Source organism: Corythoichthys intestinalis, chromosome 6 (assembly GCF_030265065.1).
Source record: "Corythoichthys intestinalis isolate RoL2023-P3 chromosome 6, ASM3026506v1, whole genome shotgun sequence".
Lineage (NCBI taxonomy): Eukaryota > Metazoa > Chordata > Actinopteri > Syngnathiformes > Syngnathidae > Corythoichthys > Corythoichthys intestinalis.
Genome location: NC_080400.1, coordinates 37,041,393 through 37,065,352, shown reverse-complemented (window position 1 = coordinate 37,065,352; position 23,960 = coordinate 37,041,393). Strand labels below are relative to the sequence as shown.

Genomic DNA, 23,960 nt, shown 5'->3' with positions numbered 1-23,960 from the left:
AAGGCTTACTGTAAGTTGAAAGGGCTCTGCAAATCATTGTATTGCATACTTCAATTGAACTAGGGTTCGAATGTTAAGTTCTTCTTGTGTGTGTGCGGGGTGGGTGTGGTACAGAGAAAATGGACAATGTTCGCCATCTCCTACTGCATCACGTCAAGATGAAGAAGGAGCTGCAGTAGAGGGATCTGACCAGAGGAAGCAGGTGAAGGACGGAGGTGAGGTGGAGGTGCAGGATGATTCTCCTGCCCCCCAGCGGAGATACAGTCTGAACCAAGCAGCGAAGGAGGAGCAACGAGAAATGAGATTCAACAGGTGGGAAAGAATATGTTCATTAGCACATATTGGATCCAATTCAAAGTGTTTTGAGTATAACAAAGTTTCCGTAGTTGTGTGTTTTCCAGGTGTGCTCGCACTTTTTCCCACATTTTGACAGTTAAAAACATGTCTTTTACAAACTTCTTTTACATCAAGTATTAGGAAATATAGTATTGTCGTACAAACCTCCATTGATCCATTTTCAACATCACTTATTTTTGTCGGGGTCGCAGGGAGCTAGAGCCTATCCCAGCTGACTTCGGGCGAAAGGTGAACTAAACCCTAAACCGGTCGCCAGCCAGTCATAGGGCACACACAGAGATGGACAACCATTCACACTCCCAATGACACCACTACTGAGTGGAAATCAATCTCATGCTTTCTGCGCCTAAGTCAGGTATATGTAACAACCCTTGTACAGCAAGGGCAGCAGCTTCATCGGGGAAGCTCAGACTTCCTTCTCCCCAGCGACTTCATCTAGCTCCTCTTCCCTTGCATCCTCAAGTACCCTACTGAGGGTGTAGAGCTGGTCCACTGTTCTGTGGCCAGGAACAAAATCAAACTGCTCCTGCTGAATCTGAGATCTGCCCTCAGAACAGACCCTCCTCTCCGTTAGCCCTGAATAGACCTTACAGGGGAGGGAAATCTCCCTATAGCTGGAACACCTTCCCACAGAAGCCAATGCACTTTTCAGCCATTAGAACAGTAAAATGTATGAATCCATAAGCACACTTGCACGGGACTACAGCTCACATCTAGACATACATGCACACAGACTCCCCAACATCACACTTAGCACTACTAGGCTGTGTTTTCAGTGTGGTTGGACATTATTGCACACTACGAACACTGATTTGCAGCATGACCCATCTTACTACTCCCTCGCACGCATTCGTACACCCAAACCAGTGCGTTAAACAATAGAGAAATACACTTATCATAGTTAAAAAAAAAAATGCCATAAAGGCAAAAGGCATGACTTTCCAAATCAAATACCACCCAATGTGGTTTCATATTTTTACAGCTTTAATCAACTTGGCCAGAATGTATGTCTCTGGCTTGAAATTGCATTCAACCTTGGTGGCCCTCCGGTCTCTCATAGGTCAAAGAGCCTGGCTCTTCATGCTGTGCGCTTGCGATCCATCAACTCGGATGGCGTGGACGACGGAGACGGAGTGGAGCTGAGTCCAGACAACATCACCTTCACCAGCACTTTGCCCTGCCAGCATTCATCAGAAGACCAAGAAGTGATGCCTCCTGCGAGGAAACTGACAGACATTGCACCTACATCTGCTGCCGCTTCTGTGCCAGACTGTGGGGTCAAAGAGGCAGCGAGAGCTTGTACTGAGCAGAAGAACAAAGAGGAGGAAGCGAGGGTAGCTGACAGACTGTTCATCCATTTAAGAGACAATTTGGAGATGATCCGAGAGTTTTGTAAGGACATGGTCCGACAGATCCCAATACCAGAGCAATGTGTAATAGAAGGTAAGATGTCCTTCTTACATGCGTATTACTCCTCCGAACACATGCATGCATCACTCTTTCAACCATTATACTAAGGTTTATTTTCACATAACATGACAATAACCGCAAGGTTGTTTTTTTGGCAGTTTTGACTCCAACCTTTTAGTATATAAAAGGGCTTAATTTCTATTTAGTCGGTATTAGGGATGGGCGCTCATCTATAAATCGACTACGGAGTAAATAAGCTATACATGAATGGATAAATTCTATTTTTTTAGACTGCTTGTGTGTCTTGCTTATAAGGGTATCGAGGTTTTAGATACGACAAATACTAAACACTAATGCGGTAATTGAAGTTACTATATTTCAGTTTTTGACACTCACAAAATGGTTGATTTCTATGCAGACAGAAGGAAAGAAAGACAGAAACATTGAAAATGGACTAAATTAAATCCATTCATAGTTCACCTAAATAAGAATTAAGTCTTTGAAATATAAGCTTGTCAATATAAATGCAATCTAGAAAAAGACAGGCCAGTAAATGTAAACACAGTTGAATTAATGTACACAGTCATTACTCTATTATAGAAAGATTCCACACATTTCATAGCCCTAACAGAAGAATATAATTTACAAAATGATGATTAAAAAACATTAGTCAAGAAATGACTCAGCATTCCATCAGTTCAAATTTTAAGGTCTAAGAGTGTAGACATGGATTTATTACTCTACACTAAGAGGTAGGTAATTTCATAGTGATGTGAATCACATCTTGAGGGCATAAATATGCAATTTCATCTCTTTTTGGATTCGATTTAATTTAATTTCATCATGTATATGCCTTTAGCAAGGAGTCTGGGACACCTTAGCTCAACAAATATTAAATGACTCACCTTCAATTGGAGTGTTAAACCAGGAAAGGGCATGCAGGGGTACTGCTTGCATGCCTAATTAATCTATGTTTTTATGACAAGCTCTCATGTGAGACCTGGCAGGAAAAAGTTGTATTTGAAGCATATATTTCATTCTAATGGGACTCAACTAAATTCACAAGGTTATACAGTATGTTAAGAAAAATAGGGTGTTATATGAAATTTTAGTTGGAATGTATTGTGTTTCATCTGTATGAGAACTTGACTGCATAGCAGATGTGGGACAATCCTGTGTGTGTTTGGGAATTTTTTAACCTAATCTTGGCAGGTCACCTTGTTTAGAAGCAAGACATCAAGCAGTTCAAGGGTAAAAATGCAGAAATGCAGAACTAACCTGATTCGGTTTTGCTGTCTTTTTCTTACAGTAGATGAGACGCAAATCTCTTTGTTACTTAAAGGTTTGTATTTTATTGTGGTCCAAAGAATTTTTGTACGTTTTCTTTTCAGCAGTATAGTAATACTGTATCACTGAGTTTTTGCTTGCCTTCTTCCCGGTTTGTCTTCCTCCATGGCAATACTGTCCTTGTTTCTTTAAAATTATAAAACACTAAAGAACTCAGTCAATCAATATCTCAACTAGGGGTGCACGATATCCATCTTTTGAAACCGATATCGATAACTTCCTGCTCCTCAAAGCCGATACCGATATCAATAATCGATAATACATATAAAAAATTTTAAAACGTATATTCACAGTTTTCGAACCCCTGGAGTTTAAAAAACTAGTGGTGGATTCAACATAGATTTGCCTTTGACCTAACCAGATTTTTTATGATGACATGAACATTATTATAATTAACAAAACAAAGACAAGAACAGTCTCGACTTCAAATAATGTGCCAATATTTATTTTTTCAAATAAATATAATTTGAGTCAATCGCAATCAATTAGTCAATGTCATTGAAGAGGTGTTCCCTGAAACGTGAGCACTGGACTAAAACATAAACCCAACAGGTATTGTGCTTTGTCATCAGATAAAAACATTTGGTGCTACAGGAGAGGCGACTGTTGTAGTCTTGGTCAATGAAACAACTTAACCTGGCAATTACGGGACAGCAAGCCTATCAATAACCAAAAGGCCTCTCAATAACTTGTAAAAAATAACTTTAAAATGCAAACATTTGCTAATTGCCATAGTAAGGTTCATCACTCAATGATAGAAAAATGAGGCCTCCAGAACACTAACAAAACTTTGCATAAGCCAAGGCTAGGATTTAATTAAAGAAATACTTACAGGTAAATGTTTTTAAATTTAACTGAAACAAAAAGTGCATTAAGACTCTTCACAGTATTCAAAACTAAATAACTATGACACTGAAACGTTATAAATTTAGTGAAAGCGCATTCCTGATTATCAAATATGGTACAACAAAAAGCATTAATGGCTTGCCTTATAATAATCCATATAAACAGCAGTGAGTGAACCCATTTTCAATGAAGCATGAGGTTTCTTCTCTGTACAGTACGAAATCCTTATCCAGCCACTGCGCCGTTAGACCAAGCATGCTGACAGGACTAACATTACACGTTCATACTGTTTGTCCGTGATGAAACCTATGTGTGCCGTGCATGGTTGCCGATCAAAGTATGGAGGAGTGTGGCAATCTCATCATACTTTGCTGGTAAACATTCATCTGAAAAGTGGCGGCGGCTTGGAGTGATGAACGTGGGCTCCAAATGACGAAGTAGCCACCCGAATCCTATGCTTTATACAAGGGAAAAGGGCTGGTCGTCTAGCGCCAACATTTAGCCACACAGCTGGCTTTGAAATTCGATGTGCAGCTTCATTTGCTTCATCGTCGTACTCTTTTAAAACACCATCGAAGCGACGTGATCTTTTAAATGGCTTATTAAGATGTGTTGTAGCGCAACACCTTTTTCCCTCCTCGTGGAACTTCGGCTTGCATGTGTTACAAATTGCAAGTGAAGCGTTTTCCACTGACACATCCCACACTACCGACGCCATGCTAATTGTTTTGTTAGCCAGCCGTGCTGTGCACAGTACTGCTGTCACTTGAGCGTTACGTCACAGAAAGGGAGCGCTTGATTTGTTGTAAAACTCCCTCTTCCCAAACCACACACAGTCACTGATACGTTGTACTGGCTAAACAGGAGTGGAAACAAACGCACACATCCCAATCCACCGACACCGTGCCAAAAATATTATACGTATATTATCGGGCCTATTAATAATGTTATTGGATTTATTGGGATGATGTCATAATTCCTATTATCGGACCGATAATTATCGGACCAATAATTATCGTGTACCTGTAATCTCAACACAAGTGGAATTAATCACAGAGGGAGAACTTATTTTGACAATGTAAAGGGTAGAAAGTACAGCTATACATTTTTACATTCCTGGAATACAACTAAAGAATAAAATAAATAAAACGATAAATGAAATACATACTGTATCAAAATAGATAAACGTGAAAAATGTAAAAAAGTATTAACTTTATTTCTCACTTTTGCTATTTAGTGTTTTAAAAAAGAACAACTTGACATCTAAGCGAGAATTTCACAAAGTATATGAGAATGTTTCACCACTATTCTAAGGCAGTGCCTCTCATTTATTTTCTGTTACGCCCCCCACAAGGCAGACGTAAATGTTTCGTGCCCCCCCAAACTCTCTGCTGCCACTGTAAATAGTATCGTTTGTCTATAATATTACTGTTATACTGTAAGTACGCCTCTGCCTAACTTTGTGTTCTTTTTTTCCATTAAAGAAAAAAAAAGTAACAGATCAACTTACAATAAAGTATAACTTTATTAACATTGTTTTGTTTGTAACAGAAAATACTTAATGCGCATAAATTTGCCTGAATTAAAAAAAAAAAAGTCACATCCAAACTGTAAAAATACACTCAAGGTACATTTTTGACCATTTCATACTGAAAAATAAAATGTAACAAAATCAGTAAATAATAACAAATTCAAATTGATTAGAAGGGACAATCTGCCAAAAAACATTGACCGAAAAACAAAATTGAATAGAAGAGAAAAAAAAGTGTCTTTGGAGTTTGGACAGAAGGTCAGTTTTTATTTTCGCTGCTCATAGTATCACCACATTTGCAATGGTGTGGGGTTATTTTGCACTGAGCATGCCAACAGTGCTCACTGGGTTACTGATATACAGTAACTGATATAACACTGACAAAACGGGACGATTGTTGGCAATATTCGGCACGTTTTCGCTGAAAAACAATCAAGCGGCTAATCAATGAGATTGGGGTCTAATGTCTTTAAGTGGCGTCTTAATTAATTTGGCTTCCGGCTGTCCGCTATAATCATTTTTAGACACAGTAAACAGGGGTCTTTCCTCATCTCACACTGCATTAAAAGTCAAAGCTAAAAGGCAAACGGCCCGAAAAAAGCGCATTCTCGGCGGCCGAGGGAGAACCGTAGGTGAGGGCAGTCGTCGTGACGATCCCAAGCCGAAAATGGCACTTCTCGGGCGGACACGTGAGAACCAGAGAAGACAGTGGGTCGCTGCGTGAGTCCGGTCGGAAAACGGCTTTCGAAAACGGCGCACGCCGCTCAGCTCTTCATCTCTTTTCTGTGTGCTCTTGCTTAGTTCAAAAATACTGCGCGCACTCTGAAAATGAGAGCGCCACTGCCACCCACTGAGTGGATGTGCAAGCACACTTTATTCAAGTATGGCAAAAGAAAAGCATGTTCCCTGAGGTCACATGCGCCACCCCTGGGGGAGTGCGCCCCACTATTTGTGAAGTACTGTTCTAAGGCCATGTCTACACCTAGCAGTGTCACGTTCTGCTGCTGGTCAGATTTTGTGTTGTTACAGAGTGGGGGCATTCCTGACATCGCACCTGCAGCTAATTCCTGCTCATCAACAATAGTATAAAGACCCAGGCGATCCACGAGTAGGATGCCGAGATATTTCCTTGCTGGACGCCATTAGACATCTTGTACTTTCGAGTAGCCATGTATTTTGTAATTTCACCCCTGCTGTGGGTTGTGGTCGTCTGTCGCTTTAGTTTTGTATTCTTCTACCGAGTGCAGGTATGTAAGTGTATTTTTAGTTGTTTTATTGACTTTCTGCCTGTCACCTAGGTTTACCCTCGCGTTTAGATATTGATCCCCGTCGACCTTATGTCGCGGACCCGTTTTGTTATTTCCCCTTTTTCCCGCGATTGCGTGTGGTTTTGTTTGGTATTTAATAAACCATTGTACGCATCCCTCATTTGCTTGTTGTCTGTTGTGAGGTCCAAATTTGTTCCTGCATTTGTGGATCCTGACAAGCAGGGTTTTTAAAAACCGAGAATCCTGCCCTCATACGTCATGAAAAAATAATTACGTTTATTTACAGCGTTTGTAGGAAAAAGTCATCCACTGCCAACCACATTCTTTCGCTTTAAAGTACATTCATAACAATGCGCAAAAAATAATTGTCTCGTCCTTCCCATGTGTTCCTCAATAAGGTGCAATGCTAGAGTTTGTATATAAATGGAAGCAAAAAGCACCTGACTAATAATTAGATCTAAACCCAGTGCAAAGGGATCCATGTTGACTCTAAATGTGAACATTGTGTGACGCAGGAACAAAGTTTGCCACAGACAATGACGTTTCCACAGTTAAATCTTTGGTTGTCAGTGTCCATATGATGGTGCTACAAACACAGAATTCTCACATCTTCATTTTGGTAGGAGTTTTTAAGAACCCTCGTTTTCAATGCCCAAAAATGCATGTGCGTGTGGATGATAGGCCAAACCATACCTTAATGGCCTCAATCAGGGGTGTCCAAAGTATTCCACATAGGGCCGTGGATTTTGGCTTTCATTCCAAGAAAACAAGACAACGCTATTTCACCAATGTGGTGTTTTACAAGTGTTATCCGTTGATTGCAGTCAGGTGCTTAACTTAAGTGGTTAAACTGTCCGTGCTCGATTGGTAGAAACAAAAATCAGGACCCACAGCGGCTCTTCAGGACCATTTTGGATACCCCTGTTCTACATAGAGAATGGAATGGAGATCGACAGGTAAATTAGTTCAGCATCGGTATTATCTATGATTCTTTTGTTCAGACAAGTATCTTTTTTGAAGTATGGGAGGAGTTCTCTTACCTTGCTGGTATAGTATGCCATGGTAAAGAAGGTGTAAGGGTAGTGGAAGCTTCTTAATGATGACCAAGACGCTCGCTTTTCAACTTGAACATTTACTGCTTAAAAATGCTGCAGTTTAACATAAAACAAAGGCATTGTGGCCATAACAAGGCTCATTCAACTTGGCTGTTTTTTTTGTTTTTGTTTTTTTTTTGTTTTTTTTTTACAGCAACTCACTCTGTCGCGCTTCAAAATAAAAGCACTTCCTGTCAAATCTCTAGAAGTATGTTAACTGTTCAGGAAATAATATTCAGAATAATTTTAGCTGTGTATTTATTACTTTTCAATGTAAATAATGTAAATAGAAATGTTTTATATTTTAACTATTTCTTGTAGCTGATTTTAAACTACTATTTACTATGAATTCAAGTATGCATTTTAACCAAACATTTCACAACAGAAGGAGCCGAGTTGAAAGTCAAAGCTCTCAATTTACCATTTGATCTATACATTCCTACCCTCACTTATAGTCACAATTTGTGGGACTTGACCAAAAGCACAAGATCACGGATACAAGCTGTACAAAAAAATGTGTTTTTTTTCAAAGGTTGTCTGCACTTTCCCTTGTCTGTTGCTTATGAAGATACAATAACTATGTTCTATTCTATTTCGTTACAGAATCCAACAGAGGATGTGTGGCCAAACTGTCATTCTCTTGTCCCCTGAAGGCTCATTACTGCCTGTATGCCAAGTCCAGTTTTAACCTAAGCAGCCGGCGGCCCCATCTTTGGATCCACATCATGCTGCTCCATTTACAGGTGCACCCAAACACCTTGCTATCAATTATAGCACACATCTTCAAATTTCAGTTCAGTTAGAAATTCTGTTCTAAACGTAAATATTCACTATTTGTTGAAAATGTTGTCTTTTGTAGAGTAAGTCCAACATTCCTCTGTGCTTGTCAGATGAATGTGTTCAGAAGTTGGCTTCTCTTTGGGGAAAGACTCAACTCAAAGGAGCTCACAGCTTCCACATGGCAATGACGCAACATGCCACCCCACACAGAAAGGTATTTCTGCGTGATTTATGGAAAGTCTTGCTGCCGCACACACTACAGATAGTGCTGATACTGCAGAAATTCTGTACTGGAAAGAGTTTTTATTCGATAAAACACCCATTTTGATTTTGTCATAAATTATATTTAATTCTGGTGGCCCCGTCCGTGGTGAAGAGGTCACCGGCAAAATTCCCATTTATCATTTACCACTTTCAAGCACTTTTTTTCAAGCATGGAAGTGAATTTGAAGTGTCTAGGTGCCATACTGGGTTCTTATGAGGTGAAAAGCTAAACAGTTTCTCGGAAAATATTACATTGCTCATTTTCTACTTAATGTGAGCTGTGGCTGCAGTAGTTACCAAAATGAGCCTAAACATCCTGCCATACCCTCACATAAATCTGAGTCTTCATACTCACACACCCATTTATAGAACCGGAACATACATTCTTTTTAATTAAAACAAATTTGTATACGTACGAGATCCCTTGTTGATTCTTTAGTATACATTGGCGTATTTTAATCAATCAAGAAATCAAACGAACCACAATTATATTTCCGTCATAATGGCAACTATGCAGACACAAAATGTGCTGAGTAGGAAAGCGAAAAAAAAAAACTGCGTGGAGGAGTACAGGATTTATTTTCAGCTGTCTTATCTGAATTGGAGGATTTTTATGAGTGTGCTGAAATGAACTTCATAATGTGGCCAGCTCTTTTGAGGTAGTGTAGGCATCCATTTTTTAGGTGGCTCTTTGCAATTGTGTGGGATGTTTTTATGCTTGTTGAGTAAGCCATACCTACGCATAATCAAAAGGAAATTGGGACAAAATGTAGCTTTTTTCCTTATTTCATTATGTCTGAGATATTTTTAAATGTTATGAAGCACGACTTGATTTAATTTTAGAGTGTGCAAAAATGCTTTAGACATTTGCGAATTGTGATGCTCATGTTGCTGAACTTTTTGTACAATTTCCTACTTAATGCTCATGATACAGCACATAACTTCTGCTCGTGTACTCAAGGAAAGAACTGAGTGTCCATGAAATTTTAGTGGGAACATGCATGTGTGTTGTTCGCAAAGTGACGTGTTCCTATCTATGTGTGGGATGTGAAAACTAAATTTTGAGATGTTTTAATAAAAAATAAAACATACTAAGGGAAAGGGAGGATAGGGAGGAACTGCATCCAGTGAGAGAGGAATAATACTGACGGAAAGATTTAAATCAGAGACTGCTGGGATGTTTAAGGCCTCTGAAATTTTGAAAAAAAAGTTTTGCCTTTTATGACTCATCTCAGCAGTTTAATGACAATGAACGTTTCTGGGGGAGAGGGGAGAGAGGAATTTCATGCGAAAAGGGGACAGATGGCATTGGTAATGGTAGGAAAGAGTCAAGGTTATTTTCCCCAAAATGTTTCTTTACATGTTATACAAAGGGATGAGAGGAAGAGGAAAACAAGCATGGTGGAAGATATGAAGAAATGTTAAGCTGGGTGGAAGTCTGTGATGGAGGAGATAATTAATGATTATTGTTTCACCTTTCCCCCCCGTGTGCTGAGTGGAAACTTCTGTTGATATAGCTGCTCTGTTGATAAATTTGGTAGAAGAAGAGGAGGTGCAGTGAAGGCTGAAGACAGGAGACAGGATGGAACATGCGGAACAGTGGAGCCACACTTGAGATAACAATGTTTTGTCTGAAGGAGAGTGGTTAGTACTTCTTCCTTGGAGCCAAAGGTCCTGGGTTCAAGTCATTGGTCTGAGCTTTCTCTGGTTTGTTTTCATCGTGAACTCCGGTTTCCACATTCCAAAGACATACATGTTAGACTAATTGAAGACAATAGGTTTCAGTGTGATTTGTCTCTACGTGCCTTGTGTTTGACTGGCAAGTCCAGGTTTGATCCCTCTTCTCACCTGTAAGGCTAATGAGGGCAAGAGGTAAAAAAATATTAATAGCAGGATATATAATAAATATTTAGGATCTTAATATTAGAAGGTGCTGCATCTGACGTAGGTTAATTAGTGTCATTTACGTATTACATGTGCACGGCAAGAGCTGTATATCCGTCCAATAATCAAAACTAGTAAAAGAGGGAGGAGGTGCCACAAGAAGCAGGAGTGGTCTTGAAATTCCAAATAGGGTTCAGGGAGGATATCCAGCAGCCTTACACTCTTCGTGGCCACATCCTGTTGTCTAACTACAAATACTCTTAGACTCTTGTCTAAAATTGTATTCAAGTGTGCCCTGAAGACCTTTATCTGGTGCGTCAAGACAGTCCAACTGCGTGTTAGTGAACCCGACTGGTGCACATGCACACATTGACATTAATGTTTTCGAAATAAATTCAGTCAATCAATCAATGCACTGTAGAAATAGACCCATGTTTGATCTTTGACTGTTTTATGACTGTGCAAGGGATTTTTTTTTTTAGTTTCGATGTTTGCTTTCTTTAATCTTTATTGTCTTTGGACTTGGAACTGCTAATTTCTAGTCAGAATTTTTGCTGTCGTAACCCCTAGCATTTGTTCTGATGTGCATATGGGACTGTTGAAAAAAGAAAATGAGTATAAGGTAATAGATAGGGATACTCTAAGTCTTTTTATTCTTCTTATTCTGAGACTCTAGTAAGGTCAGGGAAAAAGGGGAAAAAAAGTGTCATGAACAATTAACGCTTTTTAAGTTAACTGCTTTTAATCCCGTTTTAAACTTCCTCTTATTCCTTGGCTAATTGTCTGGACATGACAATGCACTATTATAGAGTATGTAAAAAAAATTCAAAATATTTAAAGCCATTGCCCACAGACAAAAATAAAAACAATAGAATGGAGTATTAATTCTAATATTTTCTGTTTGTTCTTCTTTAGGAACTAGACAGTCTCCAGATGCAGCTGGAGGAGGTTCGCTTCTTTGACCTTTTTGGCTACAGTGAAGAAGAAGGAGGGTGGCTATGCTTCATGTGCAACAACCCTGAAAAGGCCACAGGTAAATACAGATGCAGGCACGCACGCACACATACACACACACTCACGATAATTTCATGCAGAGATCTCTCCTCGCCATATCATTTGCGGTCAATTACTTTGGAATGCTTCGCTGAAACTATACCAATGACCCGTATGATGATGACCCTGAATCCCTTGAGGGATAGTAATATTTTGCCAGAGTATTCCAGGTAATGATAAAGCTTGTCTTGTTCATCGCGAAGGGTCTATATAATCAGTCATTCAGCTCTGATTAGTTGACTTTGGACCAGTGACCCGTTTTCGAAGAGCACTTAACTCTCATGATGTAATGTTTGCATGAGTGTTTCCATCTCTGAATCTCATTAAGATGTGAAGAAAAAGGAGGGGGGGGGGACTGGGTTCTTTGCTGAAATACTATGGCTCTTCTGAGTTTTTTTTAAGTCCCAATGGTGGAACACAAGGGATGCATTGGAGTCTTTCATCTTAGGAACAACATAGGTTGTTGTGTATTCTTTCTTCAAATTATGTATTCTGGTATTCAAGACCTCAGCCTTGGCCACAAAATGTATCTTTATTTAATTTTGATGAAGGCATGACATACTTTCTCATAGGTTAAGTGTTATTCAAAAGTCAGATATGAAGGTGGCTCAAAGTTTTAGGACAAAAGATAAAAGTGTGTTTTTGATTTCGATCCAAAAGATTTTCGTTGCACATTATTGAATACTTCTTTTGACAGTGTCATAAATATTTGTCCATTTTCAACATCGATTACTGGTGTCCGGGTTGCAGAGCGTTCATATGTTGGATAATACATCTAACTACTAAACCCTCAATATGTTCAAGAGATGTGGCTGTTGCTTTCTCTTCGTTTTCACTACATGAGCTGATTAAAATGGCTGCAGTTGCTACTGTTTATACTTTGTTTTATATCACTGTGTTAGCATCGCAGGGGCGCACGGAAAGCATGGCAGGCCGTTATTCTTTCGTAGCACTGGGGGGGGGGGGGGGGGGGGGTCCTAGTTGCAACTATGTCCAGTATGTATTTGGTTATTTACTAAGAGCAGAGGTGGGTAGAGTAGCCAAAAATTTTACTCAAGTAAGAGTTGTGTTACTTCAAAATAATACAACATAACCTCATTTAGTCAAAGAAATACAAAAAAACAAAAAAAAAAACAGAAATGAAGCATTATTTGTCCAAGAAGCCCCCTAGTGGAGAAAATAGTTCCTAGTTTGAATAGTGAATACGGTAGTTCCTGCATAGTTACTATTAAGAAATTAAAAGGATCATGTCTTCAGTTTTCCGTGGTCAATCAGTACCAAATAAAAACTGGGAGAGAGGTTTAAATCCGTGCTTTCGAGTCATGTTGAGGGCAGCGCTCTGTGTAGAATATTTCATTTTTTAGGGTGCTTTAAAGACGCCACGTACCGTAAGTGAACAGGCTGGCGTGATCATAGAACGTCAAGCTTGCGTCTGTTGGTGTAATGGAGGCATATGATTCTTGTTACGACATCGCATTGGCGAAATTAGTAGAGCTAGTCTTGGCATCGCTACCAAAAAAAACAAAAAAAAATCTAACATGTAGAATAAAGAGGAAAAATATAACTATTCTTGTGTAGTGGAGTAGTTGAGTAAAAGTACTTTTTTTTTCTTCAAGAATCTACTCTATTAAAAGTAAAAAGTATGGCATAGTAACATTACTCTTAGGAGTACTTTTTTCTCAAAAAGTTACTCAAGTATATGTAACGGAGTACATGTAACGCGTTACCACCCACCTCTGACTAAGAGGAGCATTTACAGCAATGTAAGCTTTAAAAAGTATGTAGCATGAAGGGACTGGGCAAATGGAAAGAGGTAGCTAGAGGTAAAAGGAAAAAAAGATTTACAGTATTCTTAATGAGTAGTTGTCAAGCAGCATCTTGTACATGCTGTTTTTCAAACCCTGATGTGATTGGGATAATAAGAAGCCAGCATGTGAGGATGCAGTTTAACCTTGCTGATGAACGTGGAGACGACACGAGTGATGATCCCATCAAAGCATTACAGGTGTTATGTGACATTCTTTCTCCAACTTTATGGGATGAAAAAGATGCTAAAATTAAACATTGAATGATTCTCTAAGGTGCACATCCAGTGGTCAGCTGAGGAAACAAAATCTTTATCAAGAAAAACGGCATCCAACTGGGCTGTTGTTACACTTGCCTAATTAGCACAAGTTTGGTGGAACTTTCTGTCCGAGAAGCCATGACAGCTCATGCAGCCATATTGTCTCCCTCTTGGGCAAAAGGGTCGGAGTGGTAAAGCAGCATCATTGAGGCCATGTCTACACCTAGCAGGGTTTAAAAAAAAAAAAAAAAAAAAAAAAATGAGGATCCTGCCCTAATACGTCAGGAAAAAAAAATTAAGTCCACAACAGCACGTTTGTAGAAAAGGAAAAAAAGCTTCCACAGCCAACCACATTAATTCATTTTTAAGTACATTCATAACAATGCGCGAAAAATACTTTTCCATAATGTCCCTTTGCCTGTGTTCTTCAATATGAAGCACTGCAATAGTTTGTAAATAAACTAGGGCTGTCAAACGATTAAAATTTTTAATCGAGTTAATTACAGCTTAAAAATTAATTAATCGTAATTAATCGCAATTCAAACCATCTATAAAATATGCCATATTTTTCTGTAAATTATTGTTGGAATGAAAAGATAAGACACAAGACGGACATATACATTCAACATACGGTACATAAGTATTGTATTTGTTTATTATAACAATAAATCAATAAGATGGCGTTAACATTATTAACATTGTCTTAAAGCGATCCATGGATAAAAAAACTTGTAGTTCTTAAAAGATAAATGTTAGTACATGTTATAGAAATTTTGTTTGAAAACCCCTCCTAATGTTTTCGTTTTATTAAAAATTGTAAAATTTTCAATCAAAAAATAAACTAGTTGCTCGCCATTGTTGATGTCATTACACCATGCTCACTCCCCAAACCCATAAAATCATTTGGACCCAAGCGCCAGCAGAGGGCGCTAAATAACAAAAAACAAGTAACAAGCGGACATTACACTTCTGTCATTTTAATCTGAGCGGGGCATGTGCGTTAATTGCATCAAATATTTTAACGTGATTAATTTAAAAAATTAATTCCCGCCCGTTAACGCGATAATTTTGACAGCCCTAAAATAAACAGAATTAAAAAAAGCACCGGTCTAATTTACTCCAAATGTAAACATTGGTCTCATGTGTGACGTAGGGACAAAGTCTGTCGCAGTCAGTGACGTTTCCACAGTTAAGTCTTCGTTTGTCAGTGTCCACATGATAGCGCCACAAACGCAGAATTTGCACATCTTCACTTTGGACACAGTTTTTAAGAACCCTCGTCTAAATGTGCGTGTGGATGACAGGCCAAACAGTAGAAAAAGTTTTTTTTTGCAAAATACCCTGCTGCTTGTAGACATGGCCTGAGAGGCGAATCTGCAACATGCAGGAAATACCACCAGCAGTTCCTGCTTGCACAGGATTCTGAGCTTTCATGGGACAATGCAAAGCATATGGATGTATTGATAACAAGCCAAAATGTGAGGACATCCAATACTTTGTGTGCCTAAATACTGTATGTCAGTCTAGAATGTTCTTTTGATCACAGAAAAATAACAATAACAATGATCCGATGTAACACTCAGCAGTAACTGGTGGTTGCGACAGGATTACTTGACGCCACATGAATTCCGCTATGTGAGCTTTAGAAGATTAGAACATTAGATTAGAACATTTTGAAGCTTTAAGACTTCTAAATCCAATTTGAATCGCGCATAATGCTGGGATTGGAAAGTTTTTGATTTAATTGAGCATTTCTTTAGTTCAAAAATCAGTATCGTAACAGTTCGCCAAAACATTGCATCCGTAGAGGCAAATTTGCTGCCGATGATTGCAAATAATTTGAGGGGAAAAAATGATTACTGAAGTTTACAGTAAACTATTATAGTCGTAGTATGTTTCAGTTGCGGTGAGCTCTGATCAATGTTGTGTGAATGGTCGTTTATATCAGGCCTGCAATTGACTGGCAAACAGTCCAGGCCAGGGGTATCCACGTTACTTGAAGTATGACCCTAATGAGGACAAATTCACTCTGTCATCCTCCCTTTACATATCATCAGTGTCCACAAAGTGTCACAATTAATTCAATTGGCGAGCATAGAAGTGTGAAGGACAAAAAAACAACTCATTTGGTGTTAGCGCAGCTTTGTTTAAAACATGGTCTAAACCTATAGCAAAATAAAATCAAGTGAAAAATGACAACAAAGAATGATTGATAGATGCATGTAAGCTGCTGGGTTCTCCCAACCTTCTGTGTGTATGTGTGTAGCTACAGGTCAGCAAGTGTCCTCAGTCGACTGTTTTACTGAAACACTTTTGTATGCAAAGTGATTGCAGATGGTACACATGCAAGCCCCGTGAAACCCATAAATGTTTCTAATATACAGATTGTTCTCATGTCAATTGTGCTCAAAGTTTGTTTTCTTTTTCTTTGGAAGTACTCCATGTGATTTTGGCAGGGGAAATGTGCATGTAAGATTACTACCTTTCATCAAACATTATTTACTGTATATAGTTTTATACACATGTGCAGACAAGAACCTGCTCTTTCAATTTATTTGGAAGATGTTTTCAGCGCTTAGATCTGTAATTGTTATATTCAGTAAGGGTGTAACGGTACATGTATTTGTATTGAACCGTTTTGGTACATGGTGCTCGGTTCGGAACGGAGGCGTACAGAACGAGTTTCTAACGTAATGTAACCCTTACTTTTCGAGGCTGTCAGTTGATCGGGTTAAAGTTTCTTGGTGTAGATTATATTTACTCCGTCTTCTCTCCTATAATGAGGACCAACACGGTAGGACCGCATAACCCAGAAACGTCAACAGCGCGACAACGTGGCCGCCAAAGTCCAAATCAGCCAATGCACACCAGTCGTAGTGCGGACTTGTCCCAGAAGCGGCTCAACACGACGCACACGAAAAGAACATCAGAGTTTATTATTTGACGCGAGACGCGACCCTCCTGCGTCAATACTGCTACCGGTAGCTAGGATCGGGCAGACCGGAAGTCACTAGTGTAAAAATACGGTAGATCGGGTCGATTTTTAAACCAATATGCAATCGTAACCAACTTTTTGAGTCCATCAGATCTCTTGAGTGGTAGATCGGGGCACAGTTGACTTGTCTTTGTTGATTTACTGCTGTCTTCTCTGCTATAATGATAACCAACATGGCCCCGTGTTCAATACAAAACCTCATACCACAACAAAAAAGGTAGGAACTAATATTCACATAGGAACTAAAGTTATACAACATAAAATATACAATATAAATGAATACTACATCACATTTGTAAAATATAAACACATAATAAAATAAATCATAGCCCATTTAAATGAAATAAATTGAAATGAGCTAAAACACCTGTGATTAAATAAGAATAATACACAGATCCTGCTTACACCATTAAATCTATTCATTTCTGTGTGGTGCTTCAACTTGAGAAAATCCACCAATAAAGCTTTTGAAAACCGTTCATAAGAAAAAAAAAAATGATTCATTGAGGCATTTTATTTGTAAAATACATGTTAAAATCTTTGTCATTGGGATTGCTTTTCTCTTTAGCACAGGACTTTTTTCTTTCTTTCAGAAAGAAAGCTGACCAATACGCGGGGTCTGAAAGGCAAATTGTTCTTGGATTATCTTTAAATACCTGCTACTTTTTGAGCAGAATTCTAGCTTTGTATAGTCTAATGTTCCTATTGTTGAAAGCACAAAGGTGTGCAATAAACAACTTGCACATTTATATTTTGCATTTTGTTTTCTTACTGTACCGAAAATTAACCGAACCGTGACCTCAAAACCGAGGTACGTACCAAACTGAGATTTTTGTGTACCGTTACAGCCCTAATATTCAGTCAGCACACTATTGTTTCCCCTTTCTGACATTTGACCCATCTCTCAGGCCAGGCGTCTTAATGTCATTCAAAATTCAGTCTGATGACAATGACTCATTGGACTGCAATTATCCTTTCGATTCCTCTCACTATTGCACTACAGAAAGGAACTTCTGAATTCAGTATCAAGAACAAGTAGTGTTATAGTTCAGTAATATGATTAGTATTTTAATAGTCATGTCAATCAGTAAGACGGGACACAGCAGTATTTTCTGTGCTGTTTGTCCGTATAATGGTCAACGGTGAGCTGGAGGCTATTTTAACCTGAACTAGTTGCCAGTTAATCGCAAAACTTTTGTGAAATAAAGACATTTATCTTGACACAGTCTGATGATGAAATTTTGCAGGATTGTTTCAAATGTCGGCACTTAAAATGACAGGAAATGAGGCATGCTTGTTTTAACAAATGTAAAAACAGAGTAATATATTCATAAAGGTTATAAAATATTAGTAGTCTCTTTTATTTAGTCTTCTATTACCTATACTGCTTAGCTTTATGACTGTTGCAGGGGTTCTGTAGCCCATCCCAGCTAACAATAGACAGAAGATGTGGTACACCCTAAACGGATTGCCAACCAATAGCATAGCACATATAGACAAACAACTACAGTGGTACCTCTACATACGAAGTTAATCCGTTCCAGGACCTTGTTTGTAAGTCGAAATGGTCGTATGTCGAGCAGGATTTTCCCATAGGAATACATTATAATTCCATTAATTCGTTCCACAGCCCAAAAACCTGCACTAAATCCTTAAAAAATACTGCTGGTGCTATTAGAAATGGCAATTACACGTAGCAAAACAAACAAATTATAAATCAAAATTGGAATAATATAATAAAAAGAATAATAATAATTCCTGTAATAGTGTAACGAATCGGGTTCTAATAAGGCGGACGTTTTTTTGTGTACCTGAACGCACCGCGGGGCTGACGTGCCAAAGACGTGACGTGACGTGAGCTTGAGTTTCACTTTCACTTTGAATGTTCTCTTGAGAACACCGTCAATTGCGGCAGACAGCAGGCGTTTTGTGTTGAATAAGTTGTGAAAGAAATGATGAAAACGTGGCGAAGCTGGCGATTTCTTTGGAGATGTTACCACAATAAGAATTGTCAGCTTAACTTATAAAGACTGGCGAACGATGGTCGGAGGAGGACCGTGGAGATGTATTGTTGAGCCATTTCACGGATGCCCACCCCACGCTCATATTTTTCTGTCATTTGCCTCTTCATTTAGAAGGTAAGCATCAACTTTTTCCTTGTTTCACCACCTGTACCAACCTTTTCTGAAACCTGTGTTGATTTGTCACACAAGAAAATCCTCCGTGCATTCGTCTGCGGTGCTGCCATTGTCGTCGTATTTCGAGCATTTCGTCGGATGTAGAAACAAATGGCGAGTCAAATTTTACGTCGGATGTCGAAAAGTTCGTGTGTCGAAGCGATCGTAAGTAGAGGTACCACTGTATATTTACACACACAATCACACGTATGGACAATTTATGGTGTTCAATCAAGCTAGATGTGTGAGGAAACTGGAGTACTGGGAGAAAACCCACGCAGGCGCTGGGAGAACATGAAACCTCAACAGTAAGACTAGAGGGATTGTACGCTGAATCTTTGAACTTTTGAGGCAGACATGTGACCCAGCCAGTTAATGAGAAGCCACCTCTTTTCATGCCTGGGGATATTGGACTCAATTCACAATTTAACAATAACATCTAAAGTGTGCATAGAGTCCAAAATCTTATGAATATGTGAAACATCAACACTCCATAAAAAACCCACAGTCAACAGTGGAAAACTGAAAATGTGAAAACATTGTCCGTCACAAGAACTACATCCAAGTATTTAATATTATTGCTCGTGACAGGGTTTACTTGTGTAAAATTTCTGACTTTTAAACACACTTTTTTTTTGTTTTTCCACAAAAATCCATCTGGGGAATAAAAACAATGCTTACATTGTGGGTTTCTGTTGGGTCTGTTCAAGAATTACTACATGTGTTTGTAATAGCCAAAAATAGACTATCTAAAAAGACACAAAACAGGAAGATTTTCCAAAGTTTAACAAAATCTTTATTCGAATCATTTTTGACCTCGGATTTATGTGTACTTTAAGAAAATGCTCAAATGTAAATTTAAAATAAAATCAGTCCCTCACCAAATGTTTTGACATTAACATAATTGTGAAACAAGTATAAAAATCGACATGTTACTCCATTGCCCTGGAGGCTCAACTAGAAGGTTTTTGCATTTGAGCCAAGTCACGTACAATGTTTTGAGTGCTTTGCAACTCATATTGGAAATAACAACTTTGCTGAAATGTGTGCTGCAGGGCACGACATACAGTAATTGGCGATGAAACCCTACATATACATCAAGGTCTGTAAATCTTTCAAAAATAGTGCTCCCTATGTACTGGTTAATCAACAGGGATGTTTTGCTCAAAAGCAGTGGAATCAGAACTTGTTGACCTTTAGTTGCTTGATGTCATTTGTCCAGAAATATTTACACCAGGTTGCTTATAATACAGATGCTTGGTAATCCTGCTAGTTTCCTTTTAAGTTTACAACATAGTGTATTTTAAGCAATCTTTCCAGGTAGTGTTTTTTTTTTTTTTGCCAAGTTTTCACCCCCCAGTTGTTGAATTCAACAGCTAAACTAAAGTGTGACATTGAGTCGGTGGGACATTATTTTGAGAGGAAGGCTTTCTTGCTCCCTGTACGCACACCCCCACACAGAAAGTTGGGAATCTTCAATGCAAAATGAATTCTCAATCTGAATAACATGGGTGTTGTTCCATTCAAATTGGACTGAACGGTTCAATATTTTACAGTTCCATTCCTAGTTGTAGCATGTACAAAGTCTCCCACAGTTTTTGGAGCATTAAAGACTTATTTGATTGAATCAGCAAAAAGAACCCAAATCTGTCTTTCAATTAACAGATCTGTTTTGCTTTCAGTAGACATCTTCTAATTAAAGATTCTCGGCAAGTATAGGTACTTTTAGTATACGACTTTTAGCTTGGAACAATAAAGAAAGGTATTTGTAGTCCTTTGCACACAGCTGGTAATGCATTCATTTCGCTGTATTCATATTTTATTTTTATATTGCAATCAGGATCTTTGCGTATCGTTTCACAAGTTTAGTGAAAACATTAGTCATCAGCTAAAACTAGTCTCTTCAATAGAAGGTTTGAGGCAGTTTGATATCTCATTGATCATATGGGTTTTTTAGTTACCTTGGTCTTTCCTATGGAAAGAACAAGGTATTGTTATTCTGCAACTTTATTCGCCTTATTACCTTGGTCTTTCCAAGGGAAAGAACAAGGTTATGTTGTTGTACAACTTTATTGTACTTTTTCTTTATTCTTTATTACCTGGGTCTTTCCTATGGAAAGTCCAGGTAGTGCTGTTCTGCAACTTTATTCGTCTTATTATTACCTTGGTCTTTCTGAAGGAAAGAACAAGGTTATGTTATTCTACAACTTTATTATTATTATTATGCAATGGTTTCTCCGCGTTTTTTCGGCGCGCCGCGCAGCCCGAACCGTACCACCGATCGGCACCGTTCAAGTATCGACACGACCGGAATTTTCGCGCGACGATGGGAATTTTTCAAACGACCCCGAAAATTTTTTCGTTCGCCCGTAAACGGCGATTTTCCGATTTTTTACAACTTTTTCAAAACGCTACTTGTCCTACAATTTTTGACCAAATCACATAATTTGGACATCAAAAATTCCGGGACGGTGGGGGGCATAAAGATTGTATACAGAATTTGGAAAAAATTTACGGTTCCCCAGAAATTTGACAAAAACTTGCCCATTCATTTTTAATGAGAAAAATAAAATTTCAAAATGTATCTAGTCCTACAAATTTTCACCAAATCACACAATTTGGGCATCAAAAAATCCAGGATGGGGAGGGGAATAAAGGTTATTAACACAATTTGGAAAAAATATACGGTTCCCCGGAAATTTGCCAAAAACCTGCCCATTCATTTTTAATGGGAAAAAAAGACAACTTTCAAACTGTTACTAGTCCGTCAATTTTTGACGAAAACACACAAGATGGGCGTCAAAAATTCCGGGATGGTGAGGGGCATAAAAAATACCGAGAAATTTTTTTTGATAAAATGTACGGTTTCCCGGCAAATTGCCAAAAACTGGCCCATTCATTTTTAATGGGAAACAAAGAAAAGTTTCAAATTGTATCTTGTCCTTCAATTTTTGACCAAATCACACAATTTGGGCATCAAAAATTCAGTGATGGTGAGGGGCATAAAAGTTGTATACAGCATTTGTAACAAATTTACGGTTTCCCAGAAACTTGCCAAAAACTTTCCCATTCATTTCTAATGAGAACATTTCCCATTCACTTCCAATGGGATTTCCAATTGAATTTTTTTTTTTTTTTTTATTTTACATTGCAGTGATGCCATTGACGGCCATGCATGTCGAATCTATTGATGCCAATGTACTTGGATTCAATTGACTATATGGATGTCGATGCCATTGACGGCCATAGACGTCCAAAATTTTTCCCATTCATTTTAAATGGGGAAAAAACTACATTTCCCCAAATCAACAGAAAATGACCAGATATCAAGAGGACGTGTCCCCCAAACATCCCCAACTCCATTGAGGCTTATAGGGGGTGCTGCCATTGACGTCCATGGACGTCCAAAATTTTTCCCATTCATTTTCAATGGGGAAAAAACTACATTTCCCCAAATCAACAGAAAATGACCAGATATTAATAGGACGTATACCCCAAACGTCCCCAACCCTATTGACGCTTATGGGGGGTGCTGCCATTGACGTCCATGGACGTCCAAACTTCCCATTCAATTCCAATGGCATTTCTTCATGTTTGTACATTCTATTGATGCCAATGTACTTGGATTCCATTGACGCTTATGTAAGTTGATACCATTGACGTCCATGGACGTCCAAAATTTTTCCCATTCATTTTCAATGGGAATTTTTTTTTTTCCCCAAATCAACAGAAAATGACTAGATATCAATAGGACGTGTCGCCCAAATGTCCCCGATTGCATTGCCTCTTATGGAGGGTGATGCCATTGACGGCCATGGACGTCCAAATTTCCCATTCATTTCTAATGGCTTTTAATCATGTTTTTTCATTCTATTGATGCCAATGTACTTGGATTCCATTGACGCCTATGTAAGTTGATACCATTGACGTCCATGGACGTCCAAAATTTTTCCCATTCATTTTCAATGGGAATTTTTTTTTTTCCCCAGATCAACAGAAAATGACTAGATATCATTAGGACATGTCCCCCAAATGTCCCCGATTGCATTGCCGCTTATGGAGGGTGATGCCATTGATGTCCATGGACGTCCAAACTTCCCATTCATTTCCAATGGCATTTCTTCATGTTTGTTCATTCTATTGATGCCAATGAACTTGGATTCCATTGACGCTTATGTAAGTTGATACCATTGACGTCCATGGACGTCCAAAATTTTTCCCATTCATTTTCAATGGGAATTTTTTTTTTTTTTCCCAAATCAACAGAAAATGACTAGATATCAATAGGACGTTTCCCCCAAATGTGCCCGATTGCATTGCTGCTTATGGAGGGTGATGCCATTGACGTCCACGGACGTCCAAACTTCCCATTAATTTCCAATGGCATTTCTTCATGTTTGTTCATTCTATTGATGCCAATGTACTTGGATTCCATTGACGCTTATGTAAGTTGACACCACTGACGTCCATGGACGTCCAAAATTTTTCCCATTCATTTTCAATGGGAAATTTTTTTTTTTTTCCAAATCAACAAAAAATGACTCGATATCATTAGGACGTGTCCCCCAAATGTCCCCGATTGCTTTGCCGCTTATGGAGGGTGATGCCATTGACGTCCATGGACGTCCAAACTTCCCATTCATTTCTAATGGCATTTCTTCATGTTTGTTCATTCTATTGATGCCAATGTACTTGGATTCTATTGACGCTTATGTAAGTTGATACCATTGACGTCCATGGACGTCCAAAATTTTTCCAATTCATTTTCAATGGTAAATTTTTTTTTCCCCCAAATCAACAGAAAATGACTAGATATCATTAGGACGTGTCCCCCAAACTTCCCCGATTCCATTAACAATTATGAAAGGTGCCGCCATTGACGTCCATGG

At 38.6% G+C, this 23,960-nt stretch overlaps 1 protein-coding gene across 5 annotated transcripts in view; it reads left to right on the top strand.

The window, feature by feature from the left end:
- veph1 (ventricular zone expressed PH domain-containing 1) overlaps positions 1 to 23,960 on the top strand; it is a 268,147-nt gene that overhangs the window by 80,289 nt on the left and 163,898 nt on the right. For 4 of the 5 annotated variants that reach the window (XM_057838008.1, XM_057838010.1, XM_057838009.1 and 1 more), the window contains 5 exons: positions 115 to 312; positions 1,418 to 1,800; positions 8,457 to 8,596; positions 8,713 to 8,847; positions 11,697 to 11,814. In XM_057838008.1, coding sequence (XP_057693991.1) covers positions 115 to 312; positions 1,418 to 1,800; positions 8,457 to 8,596; positions 8,713 to 8,847; positions 11,697 to 11,814 — 974 coding nt within the window. Of the gene's footprint in view, positions 1 to 114; positions 313 to 1,417; positions 1,801 to 8,456; positions 8,597 to 8,712; positions 8,848 to 11,696; positions 11,815 to 23,960 lie in introns of those variants that run through there. The other variant, XM_057838011.1, reaches the window with a different exon arrangement.